This window comes from Ceratosolen solmsi, unplaced genomic scaffold (genome assembly GCF_000503995.2).
Source record: "Ceratosolen solmsi marchali unplaced genomic scaffold, CerSol_1.0 scaffold12, whole genome shotgun sequence".
NCBI lineage: Eukaryota > Metazoa > Arthropoda > Insecta > Hymenoptera > Agaonidae > Ceratosolen > Ceratosolen solmsi.
The window spans coordinates 366,006-384,947 of NW_011948456.1; the positions used below are offsets into that span (position 1 = coordinate 366,006).

At 22.4% G+C, this 18,942-nt stretch overlaps 1 protein-coding gene across 1 annotated transcript; it reads left to right on the plus strand.

Annotated features, from left to right (window-relative positions):
- Window positions 1-509: 509 nt before the first annotated feature.
- LOC105366800 (homeobox protein aristaless) lies at window positions 510-13,090 on the plus strand. The gene is made up of 3 exons (XM_011505359.1): window positions 510-949; window positions 6,088-6,133; window positions 12,368-13,090. The coding sequence occupies exons 1-3, from the start codon at window positions 510-512 to the stop codon at window positions 13,004-13,006; spliced, it is 1,125 nt and encodes a 374-aa protein (XP_011503661.1). The 3' UTR covers window positions 13,007-13,090.
- The last annotated feature ends 5,852 nt before the right edge of the window (window positions 13,091-18,942 follow it).

Consider the following 18,942-nt stretch of genomic DNA (forward strand, 5'->3'; position numbering starts at 1 on the left):
TAGTTAACATTTAAAAAATATTGTTATCATCAAATTATCATATTTAATGATATTATATATATACAGAATAATTTATGAAAATTAATACCAAGAGAAAGAATAAAGATATAACAAACTATTAAAGTATAAAAGTATATTTCAACAATAATTTTTTTTCAAAATTATTTAATTAAAATCATTCTATATATAATTTAATCCAACCGAATTATATTACATAAAAACTAATTAGAATATACTTATATCTTTAAAAATCTCTTATAATATATATTTCATTAAATTAATTTAAATTACAGAAATCAAAACGAATTTTAGATATTAAATAAATTTATTTTAAATTAAATTTTATTTTCCTTTGTTATACTATAATCATTATATAATTTATTGCACACTTCTTTCTATGTGATTTAGTGATTTGATAAGTATAATATTATTTCAAAATTGAATGAAGGACTCAGATCACCTAATAGTAAAATATAATATAATAAATATGTATAATAAATATAATAAAGATGATAACGAAGGATGTTGATTTACTTTACTTTATTTTGACAGACAATATAGAAAAATGTAGCAGCGATGGAGTTTTGCAAACCAGTTCAGCTAGCAGCACAAACAGTTTAAGTATAAGTCAAGCCGATCAGCAGCTCACAGGTCAACTAAGCCACATAACCGAACAAGAGCAGCAACAGGGAGTGCAGTTAGTATCACCTACGAGTGCATTATCAACGGGCGAAAAGGAACAAATGGGTATCTCAACAGATGATGTAAGAACTGATGAAGAAAATGCACATCCAAGGGCCGCTGCAACTAGTCCCGAGAGCGAAACTGACGTCGATGACTTCACTCCTAAGCGGAAACAGCGTAGATATCGAACAACCTTCACAAGTTTTCAGCTTGAAGAACTCGAAAAAGCCTTTTCCAGAACTCACTATCCCGATGTTTTTACAAGGTAAACTCGTTTCGAAAATTTCTAAGTGTGTGCTTTTTTACAACTTATTACTAAAATAGTTATAATTCTGATTATATTTATATTACTAATTATAAATATATAATTTAAATTTAAAAAATTAATATTTTTATTACCCTATATTGGCTTGAATGATATTTAAAATATAATTAAATGAAAAGCATCCTAATATTTTATTGCAAACTTGCCTTCGAATAAAATTCATGAAAAAATTCATCAATGAAAGTATTTAAATATAATTTGCCATATCAATGTAACAATATTTGTTCGAGTATAAAATATTTACCTAAAATTTGAAACTACCAAATATCCTATTATATTAAACATAATAAATTTTAGTATTTCAAAATGATTTGTTATTAAAATTCATGCAAACATCATTAAAAAAAAATTGTTTATAGTGTTTATTTTTAGAAATAATAATCGCTTTGTTTTGTTATTTAATTTATTATCCAGCTAGCTAATAATAATAAAATTCGAATATTAATTAATTATTTTATTAGATCAACAATATATTCTAATAAATATTTTTAAAATGTGTAATTTAATAAATCAGTTAACAAATTTAATTTCTTTACTTTTTTTAATCTAACTTCATTCAAATTATTTTACATGAATTCTATTAATTAAGCGTTCTTAAGATATATTACAAGCAAAATAAACTAGTATTCACATAACATTTTGATGTTTTTATACTTTAAATTAAATGTTATTATTTAATTATTTAAACCTATAAATATTATTTAAAGTATAAGTATTATTTGTTAAAGCTTATTTGTTATCAAATTTAAAATTATCTTGCAGTGTATTCATAAAAATTAAAACAATTAAAAAAAAGTTATAAAAATATTGGAAATATTTATATTATATTCAATAATGTATAACTAAAACCAAAATATTATACATGTATATTATTTTCTATTTTAAAAATACTCATTATTATTATTATATTATTATAAATATGTAGTTTTATTTTTACTTCTTACTAGTTTTTAACGATATATTATTGATTTTTAAATAATCTTTATCTATATAATCTTCCAAATTGTATCCTTTTTAATATCTATAAATCAGAGTTATATAAAAGCAATATATTAAGACTCTTTATATTTTAATTATAGAAAGCTCATTATATTATTAAATCATTAAAAATATATAATAGAATGATACTTCATTTACATTTCATTTATAAATATACCAATTTTAACGATAAATCATTAAAGTGAAAGAATTTTTTTAATATTAATACATGAATATAATTAATTAGAATTTATCAATATACTTACGTAAATAAACAAATAACTAATTTAATAGTAAGACTAAAAAATATTTTAAAAATATAACACATACGTATATATATACATATACAAGTTGTATAAAAAAATTAATTTATAAAAAAATACACGAATAAACAGATTTAAATGGTTTTTTTTATAAAATAACATAAAGAATTACACTACATCAATTATTTTTTATATGCATAACTAATAAAAATTCTAAAATAAAAACTTGCGTTCATTTATTATTTATAACATTATAATAATCTTTTGTCTATAGTTTTCTAATTTTTATTTTTTAATACAATAAATACGGCATTAATAATATCGATCGAAAAATATGACACATACACGGATATCACAAGTCATCTGAACCTCTCTGATTATTTTCTCTTTTTAAGTAGAGATACATTCCAGTATTAATTTTTATATTTTATAGTTCTTTCGGTTTATTCACTTTTTGTTTATTTTATACTTTTTTCGGTTTACATACTTCATTGTTGGATACAATTTTTTAATTTGACAAAAAGCTTTGCTTGAATTAATTCAAATATTTAAAAAAAAGTTTTTATTGAAAACGACAATAATTTTGTCTTGGAATTAAAATTGCAAACTACTTTAATAATGAAAAATAAAAAATAAAAATATCGATTTGGATAATTATAAGTATATCAATATTTAATTATTTGTCTACAACTCATCTATTTAAAGTATTCCTAAAAATTAATCAAATAATAAATACCTAATATAATATTATATTTAATAATAATTAAATTTATTTAATAATATTAAATTTAATAATAATTAAATTTATTTAATAATATTAAATTTAATAATAACAATTCATTTGATTACTCTAATAATATGTATATTTACATTAATGAGTAACTTATTCTCATACAAATAATTTGTAAAATCTTTCACATTAATGAAATAAGAACTTAAAACTTATTAAAATATACATTAATTAAATTTAAGCGTGTTGTAGAAAACAAAAAAACTTTATACGGAAACATATACATACGTGAATACATATATGCTCAAGTCATAAAAAGAAATATAAGAAGTCATATCATTAATTGTGTATTATTTCAATTTACATATATATATATATATATATATATATATATATATACATAATTATTTTGAAAATTTATATATATATATATATATATATATATTTATTAATAATTATAATTTAGTAAAAATATTCAAAATTTTATATTCTCATTTTATCATCTATTAATTTTTAATTGTTTTGACTTTTAACTATGCAACTTCGATTATAAATAAATTTTAATATTTACTACTAATATAAATAAAATATTGCTGCTGATCTGCTAATGTACGCCGTTGTTATAGTTATGTTTAACAATCAAAATACCACATAAGTTATTATTTTCATACAGATTATTAAATTAAATAGGTATAAGAATACAGATTATAATGTTTAACAAACAAGCTCTTAAGACCATATCTCTTAAGATATATATACAAAGATAGATTGATTATTGATAATATAATGAGTTTCTAAGTCCTAGTTCGAATAAGTCACATCTGGAAGTCGAACTGAATGAAGTCGACTATCAATTTTGTAATAGCCGTATATCGTAATGATATTGTGTAAAGAAACGAAAAATTTATAAAAAAAAATATGCAATACTCTATAATTTAATTAATTACTTATTTATAAAAAATGCCATTTTTAAATTACAATTCATTTTTCCATTATTTACTGCTACGTATACTCAATAACCGTTGTTTTCTACTTTGTACATTTAATTTTTCTTTTTGATTATTCATTTATTAATATATTTTATTTTCTATTATGTATTCGAAAAAAGAAAATAAAATAATTTAGAAACCTTTTATATTAAATAATTGTCCATTATTTTTAGAAAATTTATTATTTAATGATAAAGAAATAAAAAATTTTCTGATTTAAAAATATTTAAAAAAAATATAAGATCAACATAGACATTAATTTTTTACAAAATTGTACTTATAATTTATATTATAAATTATTATAATTTATTTACTCTGGTATTTGTAATTAATACGCATGCTTAATAATTATGAGATTATAACTATTATTTCTAACTATTATTTTATATATTACAAATAATTATATAAGCAATCAATATTTTCAGTGCATAAAAATAAAAATTTGATTGTATTGACTGATATCTGAAAATTATTTATAATAATCTTGCTTAATAATGTTATAATGTTGTTATAATAATATTATAATTAATGTAATATTAATTGTAAATATTGTATAGTAATTGTATTGTAAAAATTGTAAAAATAAAGATTACATGAAAATTTCATTTCAAATTTTTTTTTTGATCTTTAAGATTTATACATATATAAATTATTAATAATATTGATGTAATAATATGTATATTTATTCTTCTTTATTACGTAATTTCTCATTCAATTTTATGATTCGTAACGTATATTACACTTAAGTATTTATGTTAATTATTTATCATTTCAACATTTGTTTCTAATTATGAATGTAAAATGCTCAAATTTATACTTTATTATAATCCTTGAACTTATGCTATAATTACTAATGTTATATAAGTATAATTCCTTATGTTACATCTAAAATCATGACAAAACAAATCAACTAATTTTAATTAATAGTAAAATAAATTTGTCATGGCAAAAATTTTATATTACAAATTATTTTAGTTGTTATAAATTCATAAATATATTTATTTAAATGTTCATGAAATTAGTCTGCACTGTGAAAATATAACATTATAAACAATAAAACTTATATATCAAAAATATTCTAACATTGTCGAATATTCTAATTGTTATAATTAAGTTGTGAATATATAATTTGTGCAATATAAGTTTTATTATGTATTATGTAGTACACATATCATGTACTGATAAAATAAAATGTACTGATGTTAAATGAAATTAATTCAAATTATGTGAAATTAATCGTTTCAAATTAAAAATTTTTAGAAAACATTTTCTAACTGTAATATGGGAAATTTTTAAGTCTACATATTTTACGATGGAACTTCAACAATTAATATTTTAATAAACTCAATAAAATCGCTTTTGTGCAGGCGGTAATCATTATGATTTACTTATAATTTGATAAACATCTTCAGTAATTTCTCAAGAAATCAGTAGTTCATTAGAGAATATAAAATATAAAAATTAATGATCTTAAAATATACTTATTATTTTAAAAAATTAAAAATGGACTCGTGTGATAATTTTTATTTATCTATTTACAAATATTCAATTAGAATCATTATTTAATTAAATATTGTAAATAATTAGTAGTATATAAGAAAAAATAAAAATATATTTTTTTAATTTTAGATAAATAATTTAATGTTTTAATAACTTATTAAGTTATTTCATTAGAAATCCTTTTTTAATATTAGAATTATAGATTACGAAAATTGGATTCTAAGTAAACTATACAAATAAAATTGAATTTATAAAACTATCAAATTGAAATTAATTACTTAGTAAATTCGTATATATATTGAAATGAGTATAGTACAATAAGATAATTATCATAGTGCTCTCTTAAAATGTAGTATATAATGGCTTTTTATCAAAGAAAATTGTATCGATTTTTATTTTTACTACTATTTTTAAATTTCTTACAATAATAATACCTATATATAGTCCTTTTTCTTCATTGTATAAAAAATTATTTACTAATTATAATTGTGTATATATCATTTTATTTCATTGAGAATTTATCGAAGATCGATAAAATCAAAAATATTCAAAGCATTTTCTTGACACTTATTAATAGATAACAAGAAATATTCATCTAACATTTTTATTATATTTCAGAGAGGAACTTGCTATGAAAATTGGTCTCACAGAAGCTCGAATACAGGTTTGTTAATGATTTTTGTAATACAATACTTTGTAGTATTGTTAACCTTATACATGTAAATTAAAATTAAATACTTTATATATATATATATATATATAAGATTATGAATAACAGGTAAAAAGTACCTGCAAACATTAACAGAAACGTGAGAAACAAACGTTAACCGCTATTCTAGTTACATTAAAGTTTCATGATTCATGGATTTATGGGATTTTAAAGTAAAACATTATTCTATATTGTCTTTTTCTTCTTATTTTCAATAAAGATATGAATATTAAAAAGTTCGTGACGAGATTCGTTCAGAAAATACTAAGAGTTAATTTAGAAAATACTAAGAGTTAATTGGCATCTGTTTACTTTTTATATGCATTCATATATATAGAAAATACTAATAGAAAATACTAATATGTTACAGGCATCTGTTTACTTTTTATATGCATTCATATATACAAAGATGTCACAAATAATAGTTTTGTGCAGAATAAAAACAGTATGAAAGTAAAGCATTCAATGCATAAAATACATTAAATATTTTTTCGTCCTTAATATATTACTTTAACAAATAATTGATTAAATTAATTGATTAATTATTTATTTATTATGAGTATTTTAAATTTACCCTCTGTTTGGCACATTTTGAAAGGATTGTTCACTTTCCTTTCCTTTAAATTTAACTCAAGTTCTAGGTTTGAAAGATTCATTCCTTTATTGCATACCATGCTTCTTTCTGTTTCGTATCTTCATCCGTTTACTTATTGCCAACAAAAAGAAATTTTTTTCTATCATTAACCATGAAGTCTTAGTATTTTGATCATTTACTTGCATTTCTTTTAAGTTTCAATTATTCTGATTTAATATACCTTGTTTATAACAATTATGCTCTTCTGTGTTTTTTCCTATTTTTAAATGTGTTTTCACGCCTAACATATTTTAATCAATGAATTAGTAATCTACAAAATATGTAGGTAATAATAATAAAATATCCTGGTAATAATATTAAATTCATATTTCATTCAATATGCATAAGAATATTGTATTTTAATCTTTATTCTCTATTTGTTACAGAATAATAAAATTATTAACTATTATTGTTTTAATATTAATTTTAAATAATGAATATTTAAATATTATTTATAAAAATATCACTGTCTCATCAATATATTTATTTTATGATTTTTTTAAGATAAAGATTTAAGACAAAAACTTTGTAAACAATTAAAAAATTATAAATTTCTTGAAATCTCATAATTCATACCTTCAATAAATATATGAATCATACTATATTCGTATAAACTAAATTATAAAAATCATTTTGCAACTTTTTACAATACAATATTGTAATATATTCTATATATTACAATATGTAATATATTCTAATTGTAATATTCTAAATCTTAAAGACAGATAAAATAAAAAAGATGCAATCAAAATATTGTAAAGCATTTCATTGTTAATTATACACTGACAATTTGCACTTTTCATTGATGAGGAATATCATGGCTTATAAATTTCTGCTGTTCAGTAGTTTCGCAATTTGAATTTCGTCTCATTTCACAAAAACGCAAATCTCGTTCAAACTGTAACGAGTGCATGAAATATTAGATACTATATTTTGTGTAGTTCTATAAACATATTATAATACAGACAAATTGAGCCCCTTAATCATGTCTTCAATTCGCAATTAATTTTATTCTTATACTCACTGTATGCTTTATAAGCTTTTTTTACTGTTTTTTTATTAAAAATGCGTATAAGATAATCTAAATATGAACAAAAGAAATTAAATTTTTTATATATATTCATCTAAATTAAAAAATATTAAATATTATAAAGAATATACATTAAAAAGTTATTTTTTGAATTATTAAAAGCTTCAACGAAATAAAAAAAATACTAATGTATTTTAAACGACTTTGAAATTCACAAAAAAAACAACTCCATATATATTATTGTATTATTTACAAATAAAAAGAATTATATAAAAATAATATTACTTTTATAAAACTAAAACATTCAACTAAAATAAGTTAATGACTTTAATTATCTAACGAAATGAATCCAAAACAAAAATTAATTTTTGAGACTATTTTATATCTATAATTAATTATTATAATACTAAAATCAGTTAACAATTAACAAAACATTAGTTTATTACAAAAATTAAAGAATACTCACAGTAAAATTGCATTATTTGGAAAAATTGAGACACTTTCAGTAACCATATATATTTTTGACTCGACAAAACTTCTATAAAAAATTTTTAGCAAAAATCAATATCATTTCTTGACCTATAATGGTATGCGTTTGTAGAGCGAAGTGTTTCACTAAAAATCATAATTGAACAGATCTAAGATATTTTTCCTTGCTTAAATCAATAATTATCTAGTGTTTTTGTCTTTAAAATACTAGCAAGAAACAGCAATTATCAAATGAGAACAAATACATGCGAAGTTACAGTGCAAAGTTGTCGATTTTCGGGAAATGAAGAAAAAATTGGCTTCATTTCGTACGTGTCGTTCATTCCACCACTGAAATACTACAGAGCCTACTACCAAGGAATAGTGGCGCACGCGATGTGTCGTATCCACACTTCTAAGAATCCAAACGAGACTTGTTTTCGAGCGGCTTACGATTTTTCAATGCCGACAAACGGACCAAAAGAGACTTTTGTTGTACAGCGAACTGAACCAGACCACCGTGTCCGCTGACTTTTTGTCTCTCAATCTCGCATTTCGAAAGATTTCAAGAATGAAAGACTCTAAATGTGTGCACAGCTAATAGGTTTAGAAAGACATTTGCAATGTATCGATTTACGAGAATTATATTTTAAAATTTGACCCAACTTTTTATAATTTATATTTCTTTTTTTAAGTTGCTTATTACTTCATTCTGAAGCTTTACTCTTTATTTAGTATAATAATAATTCGTAATTATATTTACTTAAAGAAAATTATCAAAATGATTATTTTAATGTTTTATTTCTGAAATTATTTTTTATATTTTCAATTAAGGTACATAGAGTCACATGTATATTATATATGTAAATATATTTTCTTTTCTTCTTAATAATAATTATTAATTAAAGAAAACATTTTTAAATTCAGTCCAAAGAACAATATTTCTATGAAGAGCTTAAAATAATTATTAAAACTATCAAATTTATAAATTGGCTTTATTTTTTATTCCATTAAAAAATCAATTACATCATTTTGTAAATTTTCAAATAAATTTTCAAACAAATTGGATTAAATAATCATTAAATTAATTATCATAAATAATATAAATAATTATAAAACTACAATTATTTTTACAATATAGTATTCAATATATTTATACAATAAAGTTTCACTGTGTGTAAACATGTATCAAATAATTAAAATAATATCCTGGCATCTCTAATATCCTAATAATATATTTTTAACATCAATTCTAACGATTTTAAATATATTTAATTTTCAATATAATTAACTATGTTGAACAAAATCATTTATTAAAAGTTTTGATTTAATTATGATAAATAATTAAAATAGTAATATTATATATATATATTCGAAAATAAATCTTCTTTATTTTTTGAAACACTTTGCTCATATTCTTTATAAACATAATAATTTATTTGAACATAATCTTTGCTTTATTTTATTAATCCCGTTTTGTATTTAATGAAATTTCAGGTCTAAATTTGCTTTGGTATTTTCTTGCAAAAGAGAAGGAAAAGAGGAAGGAAAGGAAGAAATGCGCAGTGTATATACATAAATATATAAGGAAAAAGGGCCTCAAATTTTACTTCCAATACATACATACAAAACCTTAAAAATATGATCCCCCATGGCGAATAAAATTGGCCTCAGCAGGGTGCTAAATATCACAGTGGTTTAAAACAAAACTCACAGATTTCAAAGTAGAAAAACCGTCATTTTTTATTTAACATGCCACATTAATTATTTAGGCGCTGGCGTTCCATCTGCATTATCGATCTGATTTGTATATGAGCTGCCTTTCCTGTACTTTAATAGCTTAAATATTTAACTTACAAGCTCTTCATTCTATAATCATTCGGTATCGTTTTCTTACTAATCAAGATATTTTCAATTTTTAAATCAAATCAACTAAATTTATTAAGTTATCTTGGCTCTTGATAAATATTATTTCATAATTTTTTTAATTCTCTAAAAAGGGAAAAGACGAAATATTAATTAATTAATCATTATTATAATTGGTTATTTATGTAAGGTATAGTACTGTAGTAAGGTGATCTGTTAATAGAAAGAGGTTTAAAATAAAACATTTTGCAAATAATACTAGTTTTTAAACAATTATTTTCTTATATTGTGTTAGTAAATTAAAGCAATTAAAACATCGTTAAAATTGTAATTAAATACCTATTATAGCCATATGTTATAATGTTAACTATATTATATTAAAATATCTTACCAACTATTATTTAAATAAAAAATATTAAATCAAAATAATTATTTATAATTTTATCTAAATAATATAATTAATAATATTTTAATTATTTTATGCATTAATTTTCATATTCAAAATATATGATACACACAACATTATAAGAATTTATTAAATTATGATATCATTATTTTATTTGTTATAATAAAGTCCTTGAAAATACAGAAATACGTATGAATTTTACCTTACAAACTTTTCCAATAAAATTTTAGCATAAATAATTTTCTTAATATAATTGTCTAAATAATTTTAAAACTTGGTTATTTTACTATTTTGTATATAATTTTGAGCATTTAATATAAGTTTTGTTTAAGCTTCAGGCCTTAATTTGTTTATTTAGTATTGTGAAAACAACGTATATGTTGAGCATTCTATATAATTATAACCGAAACTAACAACCATTACTACATTCGTGTAAGATTCAATAATAAATTTGTTTAATATCTAATAAAATAAAAATTGTATGATTAAGACATATATTAGAGTGATCGGTAACGAATTGAAAGTAAACAGTGAGCTAACTCGTATAATTCTTCTGCGCACCTATCAAAATATTTAATAAATCGTCATTAATTAAAGAAAATGAAATTATCGAAAATAATAGATTTTTTATTACAATTTGATTTGAAAAATTGCTGATTCTGCAATATGTTTCGATATTGTATTCAACTAGTGATTAATTTAATTAAATTACAATATGAAATCAAGTTTAGATATTTCATTTTTTTAGCGAAAATTTACTATATATTATAAAATTAATTTAATATACAACAATAAGATAAAAATATATTCAGTTGAATCTGTAGTAAGCAAAATATAAATAGATTTTTTATTTTATTCTCAACAATTCTACTTTCAGAGTATAATTTTCATTAGTCTGAAGTAAATAGAAAATTCTCTGATCTAAAGAAAAAAAGACACTATATACTTGAAAACTTATGTTGAAATGTTAATAACATATATTATACACTTGATTACGTATAGTCACGATGTAATCGATTACTACTACTACTAGTTTAGATCATGGTCGAATTGTCATATTTTGAGATCTTTATATTATTCTTCTTCACTTAGTTTTATCCGTTTCGATTTCTATTTTCTACTGCATTAATATATTTTTACTCTATCGCGCTCTTTTCTCTATCTGTTTATCTAGCTCTCTATCTCTCTCTCTCTCTCTCTCTCTCTCTCTCTCTCTCTCTCTAATTCTCTGTCTCCATCTCTCCATCTAATTTTCACTTAATCTAAGAATACAATGATTCCTATAAAATCAAAGCATGTTTGCACATTCATATATTTTTTATTTACCTAATTAAAAATAAATATATGAAATTATTTTATTGACAATAAAGGATATGATTTTATTTTTTTAATTTTTATTTTTGAAAACATTCACATAATTTATTTTATAATGTAAATTATCATCCGAAATTATTTATAAAAAATATATAATTTGTAGAAATATATATCATTTTATAATTGTGTATCGTCAGTATGAAAATTAAGTAAATGAATATTAATTTTATTTTTTTATTATTATATTGATATAAATATTTAGAAAATGTAGATTATAATTTTAATTTATGCGTGAAATTGAAAAATATACAATAATAAGAATAAGAATATACTTAATAAAAATAAATTTTATAATTTAATTATAATAATTCTATCATTATATGTATAAGATTCTAAATACTTTTATTATAAGGAAAATTTAAAATAACTATTGTAAAAAATTACATAACGAATAATTTTCGATGGTTTTAGGTTTGGTTCCAAAACAGACGAGCGAAATGGCGCAAACAAGAAAAGGTGGGTCCTCAAGGTCATCCATATAATACGTATTTAGGGTCAAGTACACCGACTACACCAACAGTAGTAGCACCGACGTTGCCCAATCCTTTTGCACACATAAGTAGCCTTGGAATACGTAAACCCTACGAAGCCTTTCGCTATCCGGCATTGAATCATGGACATGTCACCTTATCTGGCGGTTTCTCTGGGCATTCTTACCATCGTGTATCTTCGCATCTACTGACACCAGGAGCTCCACTACCTTATACTTCAGCCGTTTCTTTTCAGAATCTTCTTGCTAATATTTCTGCTTCTCAACGACCTAAATTCATGCGCAGTCCACCGGCCATCCTTGCACACACTCCCTCTCCTTCGACAGCGCCACCTCCAACCCCATCTGTACCTGGACCACCACCTGCACTAGGTCCTTCGCTACTTAGACCAAGTTCACCCCGAGATAGCTCACCAACAAGCAGTGGTCAAGTTAGAAATCAGGATGACTTACCTGAAGTTGATCGACGCACTAGTAGTATAGCCTCTTTACGACTTAAAGCACGTGAATATGAGCTACACCTTGAGATGCTACGGAAAAGTAGTGATCGAATTAGCTGAGAGCCGATTGCTCTATTTAAAATTGGCTATTAATCTCTCCTATTCACTAATGATGAATAATTAACTGTTCTAATGTTTCAAATTAAAAATACATTTTCAATCATTATAAAAGTTAATCATAATAATTAACATAAAATAACAAAACCAATATTAATTAGTATCAATTTATTTAAGAGTTTGATATTATAATTAGCTTTTATTTTATGACATTTATTTAAGTTAAAAAAATTATTACTTGAAGATTTATCTCATTTATTACGAAATTGAGTATTGCCAATATGACTTTTATCCATATGTAGTATGATACTTAACTATAAAAGTATCACATACAATACTAGGATAAATTATCATAATATCAAAATTATATATACATTGTTAAATTTTTTATTTATATTATAAACAAAATTTCCATAAAGCTTCCTCCGAAGTTAGTTTTATTAGTAATAACTATCTTTAGGATAATATCGAGATATATTGATCAAACAAAGCACAATTTAAGTATATAAGTGTATAGTTAGTGACTTAGAACTCATTATAAATAAAATATTTTAAAAATACTATATAAAAAATTTTATTTTTGAATATTATTTTTAATTACCTGAATATCCAGTATACTTTTCTATTATAATTTTACATCTAAAAACAAGAGTCGATTCCCATTTCTCTCATATCATAATATATTGAATATTATTATTAGTTATATAAATTTTATGAAAAGAACAAAATATAAATAAATTATGAAAAAGGAATATATTATGTTATTAATATATTTTGTAAATAATTACTTTCAACACATTCATTTTTTCATATTTTGATTTTTCTTTTCATTGATTTCTTAAAATAGGTATTTTTCTTTTTCGTTCTATTTGTTTAAAATTAATTTTTACTTCTAATTATCATGTAATATAGTGGAAAGATTGATATTATCTGATTAAAAACATATGTATTTATTATAATTATTATTTTATAAATAAATGATTATATTTAAAGATATTGCAATATAAAATTTTTATTACATTAACTATAATATAATTTTCCGAAAATGTTGAGTATAAAATATGATTTACTTCTATATAATAGATAAATGTATATACAAAAAATTAGTATATGAAATAGTAGATATAATTTAATAAATTGTATGATTTTTTATTATTTGAAATACATATGTACAATCCGAATTGTATAAATAAATTACATAAATATTAATTAATAAATATTTTTCTTACAGTAACATTTTCATCTTAGATATCCTTTGTATCACATATTAAATCAAACAACCAAACACAAAGATGTCAATAATCATCATATAAAATTAAAAACAAATTTTATTTATAACAATAATTATCTTTAAATTTCGTATTCTCATTTTATTCTCATTTCATTCGTATTCTCATTTTCACAATAAACAAAAGATTATTTATTTTATGATAAAAGGCTTGTTAATTTAATTTTATATTGTTTATTATTTAATTTTTTGTTTATTAATTTTTATATAATGGCTCAAATCTATTTTATTTAAACTTGTTAGCCACAAATTATGAACAAAATTATTAATAATCAATTGATATATTACAAATTGTATTACAAAGTAAATATAATTAAGACGATATTAAAAAACTTACAATAATAACATTTAAAGAAAAATAATTTGTTATATGTAATATTTAATAGATAAATGTTTTAGCAATTATTTTTCTATTATTTTGTATTGTATGCAATTGCAAATTTTAATAACAATATATTATAATTAAAAATTATGATCATAAACATATAATAATTATCAGTGACCTGTCACATTTTTTTCTTTATTTATTTAAGTACTCGAAAAGATTTGATAAATTATCTAAATGTTATAAATTATAATTATTCAGTATTATTAATCTGTTATTTATTTAAATGATTAAACTTTTTAAAAAAATAAGTTTTCTAATTAAATTTAGATTCTTATTTTGGAATATTTGATCACATTATAACCAATTTACAAAAATAAATTTTTTTTTTTTAATAAACAATATTTACATACATTTTACAGTATTATATACTATTATATACTCATCAAATTAAAAAGTTGCACATATACATTTTTCTACATTTTATGAATAACATAAATAATATACTTTATTGTTCATATTAATTTAATTATAGGTCTATGTTATCGAAATAAATAAAACAATATATCAATTTTTTAATAGGTCTGTCACTAAATGTAGTTATATACAAAGCGTGCCTTCCGCTCGAAACATACTCAAGATTGACCAGAGAATGTACTAGAAAAATAATAATTATAAGTAAAAAAAATTAAATATTGAGTGCACGCTTACCTTAGACATATAGTAATATATAAAATGTAAATAATATTTTTATATTTAATATATATTTATTTTACATAACATTTTTTGCAATTATTTTTAGATATAATTGAAATGCTTGGAAAATTATTTATAAAATTAAAGAATTTATTAAAAATTAATTTTCATATATTCTAATTGTTTTTTATAAAATTAAATTTTTTATAAAACAAATTATTTAGTTAAAACAGCAACTATAATATTAAAAAATATACAAAAATATATATATTATGATAAATGAAAAAACATTAAAATAACTATGTACATTATTAAATAATAATCTAGATGATATTAAAATGTAGTAATTGTACAGCATAATTATTAAAAAAAATTTGAAGTATTTCAATACTTGACTTCAAAATCTTATAAATATCTTTTCTCAATCTTTAGTTCTTTTTCTTTATATTTCTCGGTTTAATTGTTTTTCTTAATGTTTTTAGAGTTATTAAAATTTAATGAAACATAATTAAAAATAATCAATTTATACTATGAAAATATGAATTTTTTATCTTCTAAGATTTAATTTATTTATATCAATTACAAAAAAATTGAATACTTATTTGAAATGTGCTAATTAAAATTAGTAATTAATTTGTAACATATGAAATACTATATAAAATTTAATGTGTTATTAAATGATATTTTTAATCATTCATTTATTTATATAAAATTATTAATGTTTATAGTTTAAAAACAAAAAATGTGATCCCAATTAAAGTACTTTGTAATTATCTATATCTTTACTATTACCTAATTTAATAAATTAAGCAAGTAAAATGTTATTATATTTACAGATAAATGTATTGAATAAAATATTTTCATAAAAAAAAATAAATAGGTAATTTTTTAAATTTCTTTTGCACACAACTAAAATTATATTAAACTTTCAAAACTCTGAGTTTAATTTAAGGAAAAAAATGTAACTCCGAAAACTTCAAATGTGAGAATTTTAAGATATTAAATATTACATTCAATTTTTTTAATTAATAAACTTGAATATGTATATAGGTAGGTGTATGTATAATATTATCAATAGTAACAGAAATAACATTTATTATAAACATTGACGGACCGAATATATAGTTGAACTGATCGCTTCAGAGCAACGTACATCATTATAGATAATGGAGGTATATATTATTAAACAGGACTTACCATTATTGTAGCAGCAATACGCATTGATATTAATAAGAATCTTTCGGACTATACACAATTTTACAAATATCGTAACATTTTAGAAATCAAATAATAATAAAAAAACAATTTCTGAGAATGACATACTTTTTTTTAGAGACATTTAAGTTTACCAGAAATTGTTTAAGTCAATTATAATTTCATAACTAATAATAAAATATAGTCTAAAAACAAGAATTAATGCAATACGGCACCGATAAGTAGAATGGCTATATAAAAGTTGAAAAGATCACGAATTTGATGTAGTATATAAATAATTGCTTATAGAATAAAAATAAAATTCATCAAATGCACAATATTTCATCTAATAATCTTACTTTCTTAATTATACTTAAACGCATATATTAAAGTTTTATTTTATGCAACTACTTTCAAATATAATAGAATATAATAGAACAAAATTCTTTTAATATTAAAAAGTCAATGAAAAGTCTAATTAAGTATAAATAAAACTATATTAATTAGAATTTTTAGAATTTTTATGTATGTTTTAAATCGTGGTATATACAATTATTTTTTGGATTTATACATTTTGTTGGCGATGATATCACAGAATATTATATAAATTTACTCTCTGTCCGAAATTATAGTGATGTAATTCTTGGCTCGAACTGCCAATGCTTCAATAGCTTAGTTTGCCGCCTACCAGATTGTTTATCTAGCAGATGCTCGGGAAGAAGTGAGATGGAGGGGCTGCACAAGAGTCGTGAGAATTGGTTAATTATACATTTACTATACAATTTATTACCCAATTTACATATGGGTGTTGTAGAATCTTCTTGAATCTTATATGAAGATACGATTTCTTGATCGGCTTCTTATATAGGAGGTGTCACTACACAAAATGATTTGAAATCGTTGAATTGATGTTGAATTGAAAATTACACAGGTAAATAATTACTGCACAATACTTCTTTTCAGAGAGTGTGAGATAATGCAAATAGTTGTCTTGTGCAGGTTTTACTGCCGGCTTACAATAATTGAATAGATAACGTGTATTAATGTACTCACAGCGATATCGTAGTTTAAATCTGATCCAAGAATGAGTTGGTCACAATTGCACGCGGCAGAGCAAATGCGTGCGGCGTGACTCTTATACTTACAGAGATGCAGTAGTCTTGCTCTGAATTACTAACACTTATTTCTGCGTTGAATGATCTTTAGACTTGGCTTCTATGGACAATTAGTTTCTTATTGCTTGACTTTCCTTAAGATAACTCTTGGCTGTCCACGCGGACTGCGTGTTCTTGGTATCCCCCGCGGACAGCCCTTTGGCTGCCCACGCGGACTGCATATTCCAATAATCCCCCGCGAACAGCGACTTTCCGCTGTCTTGTTCCCATCTTTAAGGCCTCTTGCCATGAGTCCCCACTCAAGGAGCTTCTGGTCTTAGTTTTCCAATCAGGGCGCGCCGCTTTTCGGCGGCTGATGAATGTGCACGCCCTTTTCCCACTTCATAAGAAATTAGGCTTAGACAATGAGAATATCGAAGGAGTATCTTTGGCGGCAATGCGTGAAGTGGAAGATTTGCCCCTCTACGGGACTCATCGTGATGGGGGTGACTTTTGGTCAAGCGTCTTCGCTTGGCCTATGCAAGCAGCAACATTTATCGTACTTGACAACAATGCATGCTTGTTGGTGGCATTGAAGGCACACGTACGGCGCAGATTGCCGAAATTCGCACGTGCCGAGTTTCAGGTTGCAATAGATTTTAGGAAATGTTTTTCATTCGATTATTTTAAAATATCTTACGTCTCAAAAATATTCTCGCGTAAGCATGTTGGCCGGGTTTTGATGGTAAGTCGCAAGGGTCTTCATTGCATTCAAAACAATTACTACGTCTTTAATACGAAAGGCGATAAATGGCTGTTTACGAGTTCACAGATGTACAAACCTTTTCGAGTCTCAAGCAACCTTGGCGAGACTTTCTTAGTTTTTTGTATCCGTTCGATAATTCTCTTTTATCAGCTGTTGAAAGTTTTTCTAGTAAATATAATTCGAGCGATTTTCTTTTCACTCTCGAACACTCTACTTTTATTATAAAGTATCAGTGATGAAGAATTTCTGGTAAACTATTAAATTAATTCATTTTTAATTGTTGTTAAATATGTTTTTATGTTTAATTGCTATAATTATTATTAATAACATGCATATCAAATGAATGATATTGTTTAAAAATAGTGTACCGGGCGAGAAGGGCCAAGTAACTAAGATTAGGTGTGAGCTCCCGATGTTGATAGGAGGATTGCAGGCTAGTGGACAAGATAGTACATGTATTCAATAAAGAGTAGTTTTGTTATTTAGTTTGTTTTATTTATGATTGCACTAGTTGAATTATAATTAGTTTTATTTTTATAATTGATTTTTTTGCTTTTCTTGATTTGTATGTTTATT

Coding starts and splice junctions, on each gene's coding strand:
- LOC105366800 (XM_011505359.1), top strand. CDS start 510: ATGATAACGAAGGATGTTGATTTACTTTACTTTATTTTGACAGACAAT. Junction 950..6,087: donor TATCCCGATGTTTTTACAAG/GTAAACTCGTTT, acceptor ATTATATTTCAG/AGAGGAACTTGCTATGAAAA. Junction 6,134..12,367: donor TCACAGAAGCTCGAATACAG/GTTTGTTAATGA, acceptor CGATGGTTTTAG/GTTTGGTTCCAAAACAGACG.